General features: G+C 46.5%; 1 protein-coding gene and 2 long non-coding RNA genes across 3 annotated transcripts in view; 2 read left to right on the top strand and 1 right to left on the bottom strand.

The window, feature by feature from the left end:
• Positions 1-790: 790 nt before the first annotated feature.
• Positions 791-5,709, bottom strand: LOC144334113 (uncharacterized). Its single transcript, XR_013403545.1, has 2 exons — positions 5,133-5,709; positions 791-3,855 (listed from the first exon to the last, which is right to left on the bottom strand). It is a non-coding gene; the product is annotated as an uncharacterized LOC144334113 (long non-coding RNA).
• LOC144334111 (uncharacterized) lies at positions 2,566-5,689 on the top strand. Its single transcript, XR_013403542.1, has 2 exons — positions 2,566-3,409; positions 4,069-5,689. It is a non-coding gene; the product is annotated as an uncharacterized LOC144334111 (long non-coding RNA).
• A 58-nt stretch (positions 5,710-5,767) lies between the features above and the next one.
• TOP6BL (TOP6B like initiator of meiotic double strand breaks) overlaps positions 5,768-16,891 on the top strand; it is a 108,707-nt gene continuing 97,583 nt past the window's right edge. The window contains exons 1-2 of the mRNA XM_015113604.3: positions 5,768-5,930; positions 9,693-9,831. Coding sequence (XP_014969090.3) covers positions 5,901-5,930; positions 9,693-9,831 — 169 coding nt within the window. The 5' untranslated portion in view covers positions 5,768-5,900. The remainder of the gene's footprint in view (positions 5,931-9,692; positions 9,832-16,891) is intronic.

The raw sequence follows: 16,891 nt of genomic DNA, 5'->3' as shown, positions 1-16,891 counted from the left end.
AGGTTTCAGATAACTAGCTTTAAAGACTGTACACCTGTATCCCTGGCAAAGTGCTTCAGAGTACTGTAATCACACACAGCCAGGATGTCTCAATTCTTTTCCCATTTTACCTGTTTTTAGGTGTTATGTTTTAGTTTTCCATAGCTAAAATAGGAAAATTCTCCCAGGAATATAGTTAAAATAATGTCTATGAAACAATCTGAGAGTATTAGAATATGTGGAGTCAACGTCCTCTTTAATGGGGCTGCTGGAAGAAGAATTTTTGTCTCAATTAGCCTACTTGTCTTTCAAATACAGTTGATCATCTGGTCTTTGGATCAATAGGTTTACTTGGCCATATGTGACCAGATTACACTGTTGTTTGCATTCCCAAGGCTTCTAAGTCACAAAGAACACTTCTCTTCCAGTGGACATCAGCTGGTAGGACAAATCCAGCCCTACTTAGAGACAAGGTAAAAAGCCAGTTATACCCTGGGCGCGGTGGTTCACACCTGTAATCCCAGCACTTTGGGAGGCTGAGACAGGTGGATCACATGAAGTGTTCGAGACCAGCCTGGCCAACATGGCGAAAACCTGTCTCTATTAAAAATACAAAAATTAGCCAGGTATGGTGGTGCATGTCTGTAATCCCAGCTGCTCGTGAGGCTGAGGCAGGAGAATCACTTGAACCCAGGAGATGGAGGTTGCAGTGAGCCGAGATCGTGCCACTGCAATCCAGCCCAGGCAACAAGAACAAAACTCCTTCTCAAAAAAAAAAAAAAAAAAAAAGCCAGTTACACAAGGCAGAACCACTTTGTGATGTAGATTTTATTGGTTATCTAGGCAGAGGAAAAATTGGACAATAATAGGAAAGGAATGAAATCTCCTGGGCTGGCCCAGCACCTGCTACTGGTCGATGAGAAATCAGACTTTGTACAAAGGGTGACTTGGCCAGGAAAAACAGGAAGTTAGTCAGTGTCATAGTCAGTTATTCTAAGAAGAGGAAGAAAACAGGGAATGGGAGTGAAGAAGGAAATACTCTAGTTATACAAACTTTGGTACTGTCCCAGGAAAAGAATCTCTCTTTTCCCCTAAGTCTTAGAAAGAGGAAGAACAGATGCCATAGTCCAAGAACTGCACAAAAGTCAGCACCACTATGGCCTCTAGTTGCACCCATTAGCCCAATAATATTCCTCTGCTAGAACATCCCTGTCTGACCCCTGATAAGAAAGCAGAGGGAGGTGAGTGGTGAAGCTGCCCCAGATTCTGTACTCCAGGTGGAGAAGGCCTCAAGAAGGTGAAGGGATGAGCTAATCTGAGCCTCATGGCCCCATTTCCAAGGATGTGATTAGTGGAGAGGCACCTGGGACCTGCTCCATTTCAGGAAACCCGGTTATGGGAACTGGTAGGGGACAGACTTAGCTCAGGACCCGAGAGAAGCAGTTAACCCTTTCCTACTATCTGGATGGGAAACAGCTTAATAGTTGCTTGGTAAGGGGGACTTCTTTCCCAGGGGAGGGAGTCTTCAAATGGACTTCCTTTTGCATCAGTTTGGTAAGGGGGACCTCAAGGATATTTTCTACTCAAGTTCCTAGGGTCAGCCTCTTCAGGGCATTTGAATGCTCTAGGGGAGCCTAAGAAACAAGGTGTGGCCTAAGAAGTGTCTAGGAGACACAGAGAGGGCGCATTCAAAAGGAAAGAAAGCTCAACAGTCCCTAAAATGTCATTGTTCATCTGGCAGCATTCCCTAGGATGTTCTGGTTCCACTCAAACCCTTGAGTTTGGGTCAGAATCAATCTCGGGCTCTTCTTGTAGGGGGGCAGGGAGTGTGTCTCAGACAGAGGGTTTCTTTTCAGAATAAACAGGATATCCAAAGTAGACATGTGATATAGTTTGGCTGTGTCCCCACCCAAATCTCACCTTGAATTGTAGCTCTCATAATCCCCATGTGTCGTGGGAGGGACCAGGTGGAGTTAATTCAATCATGGGGGCAGTTTCCCCCATCCTGTTCTTCTGATAGTGAATTGGTTCTCAAGAGATCTGATGGTTTTATAAGGGGCTTTCCCCTTCAATGGGCACTCATTCTTCCCCTTCCTGCTGCCATGTGAAGAAGTATGTGTTTACTTCCCCTTCTGCCATGATTCTAAGTTTCCTGAGGCCTCCCTAGCCATGATGAATTGTGAGTCAATTAAACCTCTTTCCTTTATAAATTACCCAGTGTCGGGTATGTCTTCATTAGCAGTGTGAGAATGAACTAATACAACATGAAACAGTAATCTAAATTCTGAGGTGGGTGCAGAAAAGAAGGCAGGATCAATATGTCACCCAGTCTAAGGACTGGAAAGAACTGGCTCCCTACAGACACTGCCAATAAATGAGACCTGCAAGGCCAGGGCTGAAAATATCAACAGCCATACCCAAAGCCTCCTTGGTTGGCCTAGTTAACTAAGGTGACCTTAACCAAGGGCAGGTCATTTAGTTTCTTTGGGCTTCATATTTCTTCATCATAATAGATAACTGATAATTTCCAAAGTCCCTTCTGCCTCTAACATTCTAGTGTTCTGAGGATGGGGTCTGAGCAAAAAACAGTTTTTAAAATTTTAATTTTTTTTTTGAGACAGTGTCTTGCTCTGTCACTAGGCTGGAGTGCAGTGACATAATCATAGCTCACTGCAACCTCCAACTTGAGGGGCTCGAGATCCTCCCACCTCAACCTCCCAAGTAGTTAGGACTATAGGCATGCAACACTGTACCTGGCTAATTTTTAAATTTTTTTGCAGAGAGAGGGTCTCACTATAATGCCCAGGCTGGTCTCAAACTCCTGGCCTGAAACAATCCTCCTGCCTTAGCCTCCCAAAGTGCTGGAATTACAAGCATGAGCCACCATGCCTGATTTATTCATACAACTTCTTGGATCCTCATTTTTATCATTTCTAAAACAAAGATAACATCTCTCTTACAAGATTACAAGATTGGGAGAACTGCTTAAGATGAATAAGAAAAACTGAAGAACACTTAGCACAGAGTGGATTCTCACCATATATCAAGCCTATATTGCATGCTGCCTGAATACATGGGTTTATGCTATGGAAGTCCTGATGGCAAACCCTCATATCAAAGGCTTCCCTCCTTGCTTCTCCCTACATCCAGTAGGGAGAGCAGCTGTATCCCTGGCTACCTTTGAGAGGCCTCCACTGCCTCTAGGGTGGTACTGGGTGCTCCATTACACCTTTATCCCTGAGGCTCATTCCAAGGACAAGGGCTGAAAGCTAGAGGCTCATTTCCAAGGACAAGGGCTGAAAGCTAGGAAACCGACTCATCTTCATTCTCAATGCCATTCTCAAGGTGGAGCATTTTCTGCTGGGCCAACACTCACAATTTTTTTTTTTTTTTAGACACAGTCTTGCTGTGTCAGCCAGGATGGAGTGCAGTGGCGCAATGTCAGCTCACTGCAACCTCAGCCTCCTGGATTCAAACAATTCTCCTGCCTCAGCCTCCCAGGTAGCTGGGACTGCAGGCACATGCTACCACGCCTGGCTAATTTTTGTATTTTTAGTAGAGGTAGGGTTTCACCATGTTGGCCAGGCTGGTCTCAAACTCCTGACCTCAAATGATTCACCCACCTGGGCCTCCCAAAGTGTTGGGATTATAGGCATGAGCCACTGCGCCCAGCCATAATGGGAAATATTTTAAAGAACCATCCTCAATACCTTGGTTTCTCACCCATAAAATAGTGACGATAACAATTTTCTTACAAGATAGTTGAGAGGATGACATCAGTTATGTAAAGAGTTAGTAGTGTCCGACCAGAAGCAGTCATTCACACTTCGGGAGGCCGAGATGGGCGGATCACGAGGTCAGGAGATCGAGACCATCCTGGCTAACACGGTGAAACCCCATCTCTACTAAAAAAATACAAAAAACTAGCCGGGCGAGGTGGCGGGCGCCTGTAGTCCCAGCTACTCCGGAGGCTGAGGCAGAAGAATGGCGTGAACCCGGAAGGCGGAGCTTGCAGTGAGCTGAGATCTGGCCACTGCACTCCAGCCTGGGCTACTCAAAAAAAAAAAAAAAAAAAAAAAAAGGAAGCAGTCATTCAATAAACATCAGTGGTCCCTTCCCCTTGGCAACTCCTCTTCTTAAAAAGGACAAGACACAGGGGTTGGGGATGGAGAGCTCTGCGGATGGTGGTGGGGAAATGAAAGGAAGACTCCAGTGATTCCTCAAATGCCAGCTGTTTATCAAGTTTGATGGTTATGATGGATTTTCCAGAAATAAAAGCTACCTTGCTCCAATAGGTCTACCTGTGAGCAACTGAGATGGGGAGGAATGGGGAGGAGCGCTGAGCATAGTCTCATGAAGGGTATGATTCAGGTCTCGATAGACAATGTTCTTTGGAGCAGCACCAACGTTGTGTACTGGGCAGGCACTCTGCCAGCTCCCCAGCCTGTTCTGTCCAATCCTGGCGTCTTGGAGCTGGGGTGGAAGAATTTTCCCTGAAGGAAAGCAGCCAACACCCTGTCCCACCCTTCTCCGTGGGCAACTCTTTGCCAGGCAGGAATCTCTCATCAGGGTTTTCTTTTGGCTGTCAGATCACCAGCAGTTACGGGCTTAAGCCCCTGTCACCATGCCTCTCCCAGAACCTGCAGAGAGCAGCAGCTGGGACTCTGCAGGACCACCTTCCTTTTTCCAGCTAGGAATGCATTTGGAAAACCCCAAAACTTCTCCTCTCAGCCAGAGTCCAGAAAAGTCAGCTCCTTGTCTTGGCACATTCAGTGCAGAGTCAAACGTGGAAAGGGTCCTAGATGGGGCGGGGTCGACTTCCAGGTCCCACATTTGCAGGGGAAGCTAATCCCCCTGGATTAGGCTGGGAGGTGCTTGGGGCTGGTTGCCAGATAAAGGACGGGGGGCTCGTTTTTTCTTTTTTTGAGACAGAGTTTTGCTCTTTTTGCCCAGGCTGGAGTGCAATGGCGCCATGTCGGCTCACTGCAACCTCCGCCTCCCAGGTTCAAGCAATTTTCCTGACTCAGCCTCCCAAGTAGCTGGGATTACAGCCGCCCGCCACCACGCCCGGCTAATTTTTGTATTTTCAGTAGAGACGGGGTTCCAACACGTTGGCTAGGCTGGTCTAGAACTCCTGACCTCAGGTGATCCACTCGCCTTGGCCTCCAAAAGCGCTGGGATGACGGGCGTGAGCCACTGCGCCTGGCCCGGGACGTCGTTTTCAACTTCAGATTAATAATTTTTTAGTATATGTCCCAACAATTGCACAAGATATGAGTATAGTCATAAAAAAAATTTGCTGTTTATATGAAATTCAATTTTAACTGGCCGTCTTTTTCTTTGCTAAGTCTGGAACCCAGGGTTTGGCCTGGGGTAGCCCCCGCAGCAGGCAGGGCTGTTGGAGGGGTCACGAACCCGCTTGGAAGCCCCGCGCCATCACCGTCGCCCCTCCCGGCCGAGGGAAGGGTCCTGGAAAGCGCGAAGGGCGGCCAAAGCCCGGATAAGGCCTAAGGGGCCGCATTTCGCCGCTACCGTGGGAAACTGTCTTCGAGAGGAGGGAGCAGTCGTGGCCTGGCCTCATTCCCGCTTGCCTCCAGCCTCTGCCGCCTCTCGTGGGCTCTTCCCCGCCCAGAACCGCCCACCTGCGGGCCCACTAGCACCAGCTGCGCTCACAGGCTCTAGCCGGCTCGCGGCTGCGGCTCCTGGCCTCGGGGCGGTGCACCGTCGAGTGCGCAGGCGCGGCGGGTAGGTGGGAGGGGCGTGCGCGCGCGTAAGTGCGCGCGCGGGTAGGGACGGGCTCGCGCTGCAGGGCGTAGGCGTGGGCGTGGGCACTGGAGGAGTTCCAAGCCCGGGCTGAGGAGGGGGCGGTGGTCGCGGGCGGGCACTCTTCGACTGGGCGTTGCCGCTATTCCCTGCGCGGCATGGAGGGGACGGCCGTGGCCGTGTTCGAGGTGATGCGGGGAAGGGAGAGAAAGCGGAGGACACTTTCTGAGGAGACGGGCTTTGTGAGGAGACCGCGAAGTTTGGGCAGAGGGGTCGGGCGTCGCCTAAGGTGAAGGAGGAAGGTTCGGGAATCGAGGCCCGTCTCCCACGGGGAAGCGAGGAAGTAGGAGCAGATGAGGGCTCTCGCTCGCGGGGTACTCTGGGGGGGGGGGAACGACGCCTTCTCCAGCGGACGGCTTAGAAAGCTGCGGCGTTTACCGAGCGCCGGCGGACACCCAGAGGCAGAGCCTGACGCAGCCTCGGAGGTGCCTGCCGGAGTCCAGCGCTTTCCATGCGCCGGGTGCTGGGAGGGGGCGCGGAAAGAAGGAAAGGAAAGGTGCAAGCTCGGGGCGGGGGGGAGGGAAATCGGAGCGCCAGGGCAGAGGCAAGGAGGGACCCAGTGCAGACCGGGAGCAAGGGAGACAATTCCCGGTGCAGGTGCAGGTTTTTGGGTTCGGAGCAGCTGGACGTGAAAGGGCGAGGTTCAGAGGCTACACCTGTGCTTGGGGAGCTGCTCTGGAAGATGGCACGGAGCACCTGGCGCCGGCCACGCCCCGTGTGCTCATTTCATTACCCACTTTCACCGCCGGTGCCCAATGGGACGCTGAGCTGCTGTTTGTGAGGGGTACTGTGCAGGTGACAGAAGCACAGGCTCTGAGGGCACCTGAGAGAGTGCCCCCGGGCGTCCTGCCTGTTTGTTGTCATCAAAGAAGGCTGCGGGATTCCATTTTACGAATAACAGAACCTAATCTAGAACCCAGGGCGCTGACTTGTAGGCCAGTGTTCTTTTCCCAACTGCGCTGTCATTACCGATATGGGAATATCTTTGGGTTTTTTGTTTGTTTGTTTTTTGAGACAGAGTCTGGCTCTGTTGCCCAGGCTGGAATGCAGTGGCGTGATCCCGGCTCACCACAACCTCCGCCTCCCGGGTTCAAGAGATTCTCCTGTATCAGCCTACCGAGTAGCTGGGATTACAAGCGCTCACCGCCACACCCGGCTCATTTTTGTATTTGTAGTAGAGACAGGTTTTCACCATGTTGGCCAGGCTGGTCTTGAACTTCTGACCTCAAGTGATCCGCCCGCCTCCGCCTCCCCGAGTGCTGGTACCGGCGTGAGCCACCGTGCCCGACCCGATATGGGAATATCGTAACAGGACGTGTGAAGGAAGAGTTAGACTCTACATGTACCTGGAAACCATTCTTGTTAACTGGTACAAATGAGGATCTTAGTTCCCAGATCTCCCTGCCTTTAAAAAGGGGGTAATAATTTTCCTTGTGTTGCCTCCCTGTAAAAGAAAGAATCTGTTTGCATGAATAATAATGGGAGTTGGCCGGTTGCGGTGGGTAGCCTGTATTCCCAGCACTTTGGGAGGCCGAGGCGGGCAGATCACTTGAAATCAGGAGTTCAAGACCAGCCTGGCCAACATGAGGAAACTCCGTCTGTGCAAAAAATACAAAAATTAGTGGTGGCTCACGCCTGTAATCCCAGCACTTTGGGAGGCCGAGGCAGGTGGATCACCTGAGGTCCGGAGTTCGAGACCAGCCTGACCAAAATGGAGAAACCCGTCACTACTAAAAATACAAAATTAGCCGGGCGTGGTGGCACATACCTGTAATCCCAGCTACTTGGGAGGCTGAGGCAGAAGGATTGCTTGAACACGGGGGTCAGAGGTTGCAGTGAGCCGAGATTGCACCATTGCACTCCAGCCTGGGTTACAATAGCAAAACTCCATCTCAAAAAAAAAAAATTAAAAATAAAAAAAATTTAAAAATAGCAGGCTGTGGTGGCAGGCGGCTGCACTTCTAGCTACCTGGGAGGATGAGGTGGGAGGATCGATCACCTGAGCCCGGGAGGTTGAGGCTGCAGTGAACCATGATAAAGACATCACTGCACTCCAGCCTGGGAGTCAGAGTGAGACCCTGTCCCCTCTCTACCCCCAAAAATAAATGAAATATATTTTATTTTCAATTTGTCTCGAATAAATGTTATTTTTTTCTTTTTTTCTTTTTCTTTTCTTTTTTTTTTTGAGAAGGAGTGTTGCTCTGTCGCCCAGGCTGGAGTGCAGTGACTCAATCTCAGCTCACTGCAACCTCCACCTCCCAAGTTCAAGCAATTCTCCTGCCTCAGCCTCCTGAGTAGCTGGGACTACAGATACTAGAGATGGGGTTTCACCATATTGGCCAGGCTGGTCTTGAACTCCTTACCTCAGGTGATCCACTGCTTCCACCTCCCAAAGTGCTGGAATTGCAGGCGTGAGCTACCACACCCGGTCGATTAAATGTTTTACCCAGACATCTTGGAGTCCTGTTCAACTTAAAACGTTGTGTGTAGTCTTTACTGCAGTAGAACTTAGAAATAATAGCTAATATCTGTTAAGCATTTGCTATTTGCCAAGTAGTGTGTTAAGCATCTTGCACATATTTTTAATTAATTTTTTTTTTTTTTTTTTTTGAGACGGAGTCTTGCTCTGTCGCCCAGGCTGGGGTGCAGTGGCCGGATCTCAGCTCACTGCAAGCTCCGCCTCCCAGGTTTACGCCATTCTCCTACCTCAGCCTCCCGAGTAGCTGGGACTACAGGCGCGCGCCAACCCGCCCGGCTAGTTTTTTTTGCATTTTTTAGTAGAGACGGGGTTTCACCGTGTTAGCGAGGATGGTCTCGATCTCCTGACCTTGTGATCCGCCCGTCTCGGCCTCCCAAAGTGCTGGGATTACAGGCTTGAGCCACCGCGCCCGGCCAATTTTTTGTTTTTTGTTTTTTGTTTTTTTAGTAGAGATGGAGCCTCACTATGTTGTCAGGGCTCAAGGGATTCTCCCACCTCGGCCTCCCAAAGTGCTGGGATTACAGGCATGAGCCACCGCACTCAGCCTTGCACATATTATTTGTTTACTTTCAGCAGCAGCCCTATGTGGTAGTTTTATCCCCATTTTAATAGATGAGGAATCTGTGGTTTGGAGAGATTAAGTAACTTGCCCAAGGTCATGTGCTAGAATTTGGCACATCAGGGATTCAAATCCAGGTATGGAGTGCAGTGGCCTGATCAGGACTCACTTCAGCCTCAACCTTCTGGGCTCAAGAGATCCTCCTGTCTCAGCCTCCCCAGTGGCTGAGACCACAGGCACACACCATCACGCTGGGCTAATTTTTGTTGTTGTTAGTAGAGATAAGGTCTCGGTATGTTGTCCAGGCTGATCTCAAACTGGTGAGCTCAAGTGATCCTCCCACCCTGGCCTCCCAAAGTGCTGGGATTACAGGCATAAGCTACCGTGCAGGGCAGCATTAGCACTCTTAAATAGTATTCTGACCCTCGAAAGTGTTGATTTAATGAAAGATTAAGATGATTCATAACCAGATATCACTCTTATTCATAGTCTTCATGTTGGCTTTTATTTGGGGCAGGAAAAAAGAAATAAGAAAAACAAACTCCCACTTAATTTTTCCCTGATTATTATTTCCAGATGAATTTATCTTCTGAATAAAGGAATGTATTGTCTCAGTTTCCTGTCTTAAGGGGCATTGTGTTGAGTTTCACTGTCTCCTTTCTTATGTCATTCTCCTAGCTATTTATTTTGTTTAGACATAACACTCTGAACAAACCTAAATCTGACATTTTAGAAGCAAGAATACAATTTTTGGGGGAAGTTAGAGTTACTAATTTAGCTGGGTCATAGAGATATATTATTACTGTGATTTCTAAAGAACATTATGTTTTCTTTGAATTGTGCTCTTTTCAGATTTTGAGATTTTTAATAATTCACTGGAAGTGTGACATAGATGTATCAAAGGGAGCATTGCTAGAAGGGCAGCTAGAGATTTCCATAGAAGGATTACATTCTAAGCACCAAGCAAATGCTCTTCATTGTGTAACAACTAGTAAGTAGAGAAAGAAAAAATACTGATTTTCTGTCTCTTTTTGTCATGGTTTATGTCGTAGCTTATTTTAAAATTTCAATTCGTCATAATCTTTTATGTTATTCCAGGATTGTTCCATAATTATAAAATGAAATGATTATGTAGTAAGTATCTGGTGGTAGATTTACAAATGTATCATACAGAAAAGGTGAGTAGAATGACTCTTACCATAGATTATTTATTTTACTGGTTTAAGTTAAAATTGCTCCAAAACAATCTTATTTTTCTCTTGATTTTAACCTACTTTTTCACAGCAAAATTATATTACATTAAGCTTTACCTACTTTTTTTTTTCCAAGTCTAAATTTTGGCAGTTGCAAAAAAAAAAAAAGTGCACACTTCAATAATCATGACCTGTGATTAGTTTGAAAATATTTCTTCCATTTGGCTTTCATGCTTTTATCATTTTTGCCTGTTGTCTTGAGGGAAACCTGATGCATTAAGTGGCTCTGAAACATGAATTTTCTCAAACTTGAAGAGTTAGCTTTTTTTTGTGGGGTGTGTGTGTGTGTGTGTGTGTGTGTGTAGGTTTATTGAAGGGTACTTTGGAATGAAGTTGTCCTTTCAGGCTTAGAGAAGTCACTTGGGCACCAAGTTGAGATTGGATAGTAAACTAGGCTTTACAAGACATTTGCTTACCTGAACAGGAATGACCTTTGTATGTTAATATTAAACATCTTCAAGAGCAGTATGACAGATTGGTTTGCTCTTACTCTGCATGAACTCCACTCTGGCAGGGTTCCCACCACTCATGAGGGAAATGCTTGGCTACATGTCTAGGGTGATGGTGGGTCTCTGTGTGGTTGTAATAATCTAATCCAATAAACTGTGGCCAGGTTAGCAAGGTTGATTTAATTCAAAGCAAAATACTTCAGCCACAATAGTTTTTGGCAAGAAACTCAATTCTGCATTTTGAGCCTAATGAACTTCTTTAGCCCACCTAGAATAGGGGGCATTTCTTTTCTCTTTATTGTTTCTGAGCTTTACGTAATTATGGTTATAATTATTTATTTATTTAGAGATGGAGTCGCACTCTGTCGCCCAGGCTGGAGTGCAGTGGCGCAATCTGGGCTCACTGCAACCTGTGCCTCCTGGGTTCAAGCAATTCTTCTGCCTCAGCCTCCTGAGTAGCTGAGATGACAGGCGGCTGCCACCATGCCTGGCTAATTTTTTTTTTTGTATTTTTAATAGAGATGGGGTTTCATCATGGTGGCCAGGCTGGTCTCAAATTCCTGACCTCAAGTGATCCGCCTGCCTCAGCCTCCGAAAGGGCTGGGATTACAAACATGAGCTACCTACCGCATCCAGCCTATGTTTATATATATATATTTTTTGGTAGGAAACATGGTGATACATACTTGATAAAAAAACATTACAGAAACATTTATTGTGGAGAGTGAGACTTTCTACACATCTCACCCCTTGAGATGATTATTAACATTCAGTATATATTCTAGATTTTCCTTTTTTCCCCTCTTGCCAAGGATAATCTATGTTCTAGATTTTTCTATGCATATGTTCATAGTTATTAATATCAATTTTTTAAAACTAGGATGACTGTGCTATGTACCAGTGCTTTGTGGGCAGCATTTCATGTTAGCATAAGGGATCTATTTCATTTTTTTTGTAAAAGTACATTTATTTAGTTTTAGTTTTTGTCAGTTATACACCCATATGATTTTGGCTGGGTGTAGTGGCTCATGCCTATAATCCTAGCACTTTGAGAGTCTGAGGTGGGCAGATCACATGAGGTTAGGGGTTCCAGATCAGCTGTCCAACATGGGGAAGCCCTGTCTCTACTAAAAATATAAAAATTAGCGGGGTATGGTAACACACACCTGTAATCCCAGCTACTTGGGAGGCTGAGGCATGAGAATCACTTGAACCTGGGAGGCAGAGGTTGCAGTGAGCCAGTATCTCGCCACTGCACTCCAGCCTGGGTGACAGAATGAGACTCCATCTCAAACAAAACAAAAAACCCGACAGTACCCTGCTTGCTTCCCCCATCTCCCCCTTCCTATCTTTCTCCCTCCTAGAGGCTAATACTTTTAACTCTGTTAATTATTTAATACTTATATTTGATCTAAGTAACATGTTTGTTTGTGGTGTTATATCTTTTTTTTTTTTTTTTTTCAAATAGGGTCTCACTCTGTCACCCAGGCTGGAGTGCACTGGCACAATCATAGCTCACTGTAACCTTAAATGCCTGGGCTCAAATGATCCTCCTAACTCAGCCTCCTGAGTAGCTAGGACTACAGGCATGTGCTACCATGCCTGGTTGTTATATTTTTGTATTTTTGTAGAGACAGGGTCTCTTGCTATGTTGCCCAGGCTGGTCTTAAACTCCTGGGCTCAAGCAGTCCTCTCACTTTGGCCTCCCAAAGTGCTGGGATTGCAGGTATTAGCCACCGTGCCTGGCCAAGATGTTATTGATTGATTGATTGATTGATTGATTGATTGATTTTGAGAAAGGGTCTTACTCTGTCACCCAGGCTGGACTGCAGTCATGCAGTCACTGCTCACTGCAGCCTTGACCTCCTGGGCTCAGGTGATCCTACCACCTCAGCCTCCTGAGTAGCTGGGACTACACGCACATGCTGCCATGCCTGACTAATTTTTGTTTTGTTTTGTTTTTGTGTTTTGAGACAAAGTCTCGCTTTGTCACCAGGTTGGAATACAGTGACGTAATCTCGGCTCGCTGCAACATCTGCCTCCCAGATTCAAGCCATTGTCCTTTCTCAGCCTCCCAAGTAGCTAGGACTACAGGTGTGCACCACCACGCCCAGCTAATTTTTGTATTTTTAGTAGAGACCAGGTTTCACTACGTTGGCCAGGATGGTCTCAATCTCTTGACCTCGTGATCCACCCACCTCTGCCTCCCAAAGTGCTGGGATTACAGGCGTGAGTCGCTGTGCCCGGCCAACAAATTTTTTTTTTTTTTTTTATGCAGATGAGGTCTCCCTATGTTGCCCAGGCTGGTCTTGAAGTCCTGGACTCAAGCAATCCACCTGCCTCAGCCTCCCAAAGTGCTGGAATTATAAGCATGAGCCATTGTGCTCAGCCCTAAATTGTTATATCTTGATCTTCCTTTTTATAGGCATTTATTGATTTTCCGCCATAAAGGATGATAGCTCTCTTTAATATCTTTACCTCTACCATGTATCTTTATTTTAATATAATTTTCCAACCATGTAGATCAATATTTACTCATTATTATGGCCATTAAATATAGTTTAGCCATATAGAAAACTTTGATTACTTTTCTTTATAATTTCCCTTCAGTTAATACTTATTTTAATTTGTTTTCTGTTTTTATCATCTAGTTGACTCCCAAACTTCCAGCATTTGTCTAAATGTACTCAGTATATTCCAGTACATCAGATAATATATCAGTTTCATCCTCCTGAAAAACTCTTTTCCTGTGTTTCCTGACCTGCTCTAATTTTGACTTGATGCCTTTTGTGTCTGGTGCACAGCTGTTATCTTGGAATCTTCCCTTCATTCAGAGTGTTTCTATAGTTTTTTTCTCTTGCATTGGATTTTGTGCTTCCGGAATCCCTCTCTCTTTTTTTTTTTCCTTGGCTTATTCCTTGCTTTTTCCTTATGGATCTTTCCTGATGGATCTCAGGCTCCAGCAGCTTCCTTGGAAAGAGTGTTTGGAAGGTAAATTCCTTGAGACCTTACATCTCTGAAAACATCTCCACATATACCCTAATTGATAGTGTGTCCATATAGGATTCTAAGCCAGAATTCATTTTTCTTTCAGAATTTTGATGACATTGCAGCATTATTTTCTAATTTCAGGTGTTGCTATTGAAAATTCTAAAAATCTGATTGCTCTGTATGTGACCTGTTTTTTCTTTTTTCTTCCCCTTTCTGTAAGCTTTTATTTTTATTTTTTTTGAGATGGAGTTTCACTCTGTCCCCCAGGGTGGAGTGTTGTGGCATGATCTCAGCTCACTGCAACCTCCGCCTCCCGGGTTCAAGCGATTCTTCTGCCTCAGCCTCCCGAGTAGCTGGGATTACAGGCATGTGCCACCATGCCCGGCTAATTTTTGTATTTTTACTAGAGTCAGGGTTTCACCAGGCTGGTCTCAAATTCCTGACCTCAAGCAATCTACCCACCTCGGCCTCCCAAAGTACTGGGATTACTAGCATGAGCCACCGTTCCTGGCCTTTCTGTAAGCTTTTAGAATCTTCTCTCTCTTTTTTTTTTTTTTTTTGAGCTGGAGTCTCGCTCTGTCGCCCAGGCTGGAGTGCAGTGGCCGGATCTCAGCTTACTGCAAGCTCTGCCTCCCGGGTTTACGCCATTCTCCTGCCTCAGCATCCCGAGTGGCTGGGACTACAGGCGCCCGCCACCTCACCTGGCTAGTTTTTTGTGTTTTTTAGTAGAGACGGGGTTTTACCATGTTAGCAGGATGGTCTCGATCTCCTGACCTCGTGATCCGCCCGTCTCAGCCTCCCAAAGTGCTGGAATTACAGGCTTGAGCCACCGTGCCCAGCCTAGAATCTTTTCTTTATCCTAGTATTAATTACAGTAAATAAGAGTAGGTGCTATAACAAAAAAACCCTAAAATCTCAATGACTTGGCCAGGTGCGGTGGCTCATACCTGTAATCCTAGCACTTTGGGAGGCTGAGGCAGGCGGATTGCCTGAGCTCAGGAGTTTGAGACCAGCCTGGGCAACACAGTGAAACCCCATCTCTACTAAAATACAAAAACTTAGCGGGTGTGGTGGCATGCGCCTGTAGTCCCAGCTACTCAGGAGGCTGAGGCAGGAGAATTGCTTGAACCCCGAGGCGGAGGTTGCAGTGAGTCAAGATCACGCCACTGCACTCCAGCCTGGGCGAGAGAGTGAGACTCTAACAAAACAACAACAACAACAACAACAACTCGGTGGCTTAACACGGAAAATGTTTGGTTTTCTTGTATCTCACAGTCAGATGAATGTGTGCGTATGCAGGCAAGCAGGCAAGTATCTTGTTTTATGCTATTTCTGTCTTGGGGGTGTATCCTTCTCTAAGTCCTCTAAGTTCTCTTCATTCAGCTGAGGATGGGAAAAGTGAGCAAAGCTTATAAATGGGAGACTTCTATGGAGTAGGCTCAGGAATTATGTATATTACTACTCATGTTCTATTGGCGAGGACTTAGTCTTTTATTTTTTATTTTTTTATTTTTTTGAGTCAGAGTCTCGCTCTGTCACTCAGGCTGGAGTGCAGTGGTGCGATCTCGGCTCATTGCAAGCTCCGCCTCCTGGGTTCATGCCATTCTGCTGCCTCAGCCTCCCAAGTAGCTGGGACTACAGGTGACCGCCACCGCGCCTGGCTAATTTTTTGTATTTTTAGTAGAGACACGGTTTCACTGTGTTAGCCAGGATGGTCTTGATCTCCTGACCTTGTGATCCACCTGTCTTGGCCTCCCAAAGTGCTGGGATTACAGGTGTAAGCCACCACACCTGGCCATATTTTTATGTTTTTTAAGACAGAGTCTCACTCTGTTGCTGGAGTGCAGTGGCACAATCTTGGCTCACTGCAACCTCCACCTCCCGGGTTCAAGCAATTCTCCTGCCTCAGCCTCCTTAGTAGCTAGGATTGCAGGTGTTGGCCACCACACCCAGCTAATTTTTGTATTTTTTTGAGCTTCACCATGTTGGCTAGGCTGGTCTCGAACTCCTGACCTCAGGTGATCCGCCCAGCTCAGCCTCTCAAAGTGCTGGGATTACAGGCATGAGCCACCGCGCCTGGCCAACCAGGACTTAGTCTTATTGCCACAGCCCTGCAGTTGCAAGGAAGACTGAAAAATGTAGTTAAATAATGTGTTCAGGAAGAAGGAGAATGGGGTATTTGTTTGTGAGCACTAGCAGTCTCTGCTGTAGTCTCCATTGTCACAATGGTGTGCCTGGGAGTGGGAGCACATTGTGCTCAGCACTTAGCAGGACTTTTAAATCTGGAAACCCTTGTCCTTTGGTTCTGGGAAATTTTCCCTTGCATTCTCTCTCTCTCTTTTTTTTTTTTCTTTTGAGACCGAGTCTCACTCTGTCACCCAGGCTGGAGTGCAGTGGTGTGATCTCTGCTCACTGCAGGCTCCACCTCCCGGGTTCACGCCATTCTCCTGCCTCAGCCTCCCGAGTAGCTGGGACTACAGGTGCCCGCCACCATGCCCGGCTAATTTTTTGTGTTTTTTAGTAGAGACGGGGTTTCACCGTGTTAGCCAGGATGTTCTCTATCTTCTGACCTCGTGATCCGCCCGCCTCAGCCTCCCAAAGTGCTGGGATTACAGGTGTGAGCCACCACGCCTGGTCTCTTTTTTTTTTTCACCCTTTCTGGAAGTTCTATTATTTAGATATTAGATTTCCTAGACTGGTTCTTTTTCCTTTTTAAAATCGTTTCTTTCCTAATTTTTATCTCTTCTACTTTCTAGGCATTATCTCATCTTTTTGAGTTTATAAAGATGTTTTTTTAAGTTTTCTTTTCTCCACCTAGTTCCTGTTTTCCTTGTATTGCTTTTCTTACTCAGTCGGGTGTCTGTTTTCATGTTGGAAGCTTTCTTCAAATATCTTAAAATTATTGATTGCTCATTTTTAAGAGAGACTATACAGCTGATTTGAAATTGTTAGCATCACTGAAAGGTGATCTAATTGAGCTTTTAACTGGAGAACTTTCTCTTCTCTTCAATATCAATATCTTTAGGTCTTTGCTCTTGGAATGGCCAGATCTTTCAGTCTCCTACCAAGTGGTTAAAAGCTAGACTTGATTCTGGGAATGAGAGAGAAAAGGGAGTGTTGGGTATCTCAGCATTCAGGGATTCTGTTCACTAACTCCACTTGTTTTTAGTATAACTTTGATTCTCATCCCAAAGATCGACACCTTGGCCATTTTGAAGTATCTTCTCCCAAGTCCACGCAAAAGTTAGGGAGGAGCCAATCCCTTGAATGCTGAGTGGAGGAGGGAATCTAAAGATTTATTTAGGCCAGGCGCGGTGGCTCACACCTGTAATCCCAGCACTTTGGGAGGCCGAGGCGG

Source organism: Macaca mulatta, chromosome 14, assembly GCF_049350105.2.
Source record: "Macaca mulatta isolate MMU2019108-1 chromosome 14, T2T-MMU8v2.0, whole genome shotgun sequence".
In the NCBI taxonomy this organism is placed as follows: domain Eukaryota; kingdom Metazoa; phylum Chordata; class Mammalia; order Primates; family Cercopithecidae; genus Macaca; species Macaca mulatta.
This window is presented reverse-complemented; position numbering and strand designations above follow the sequence as displayed.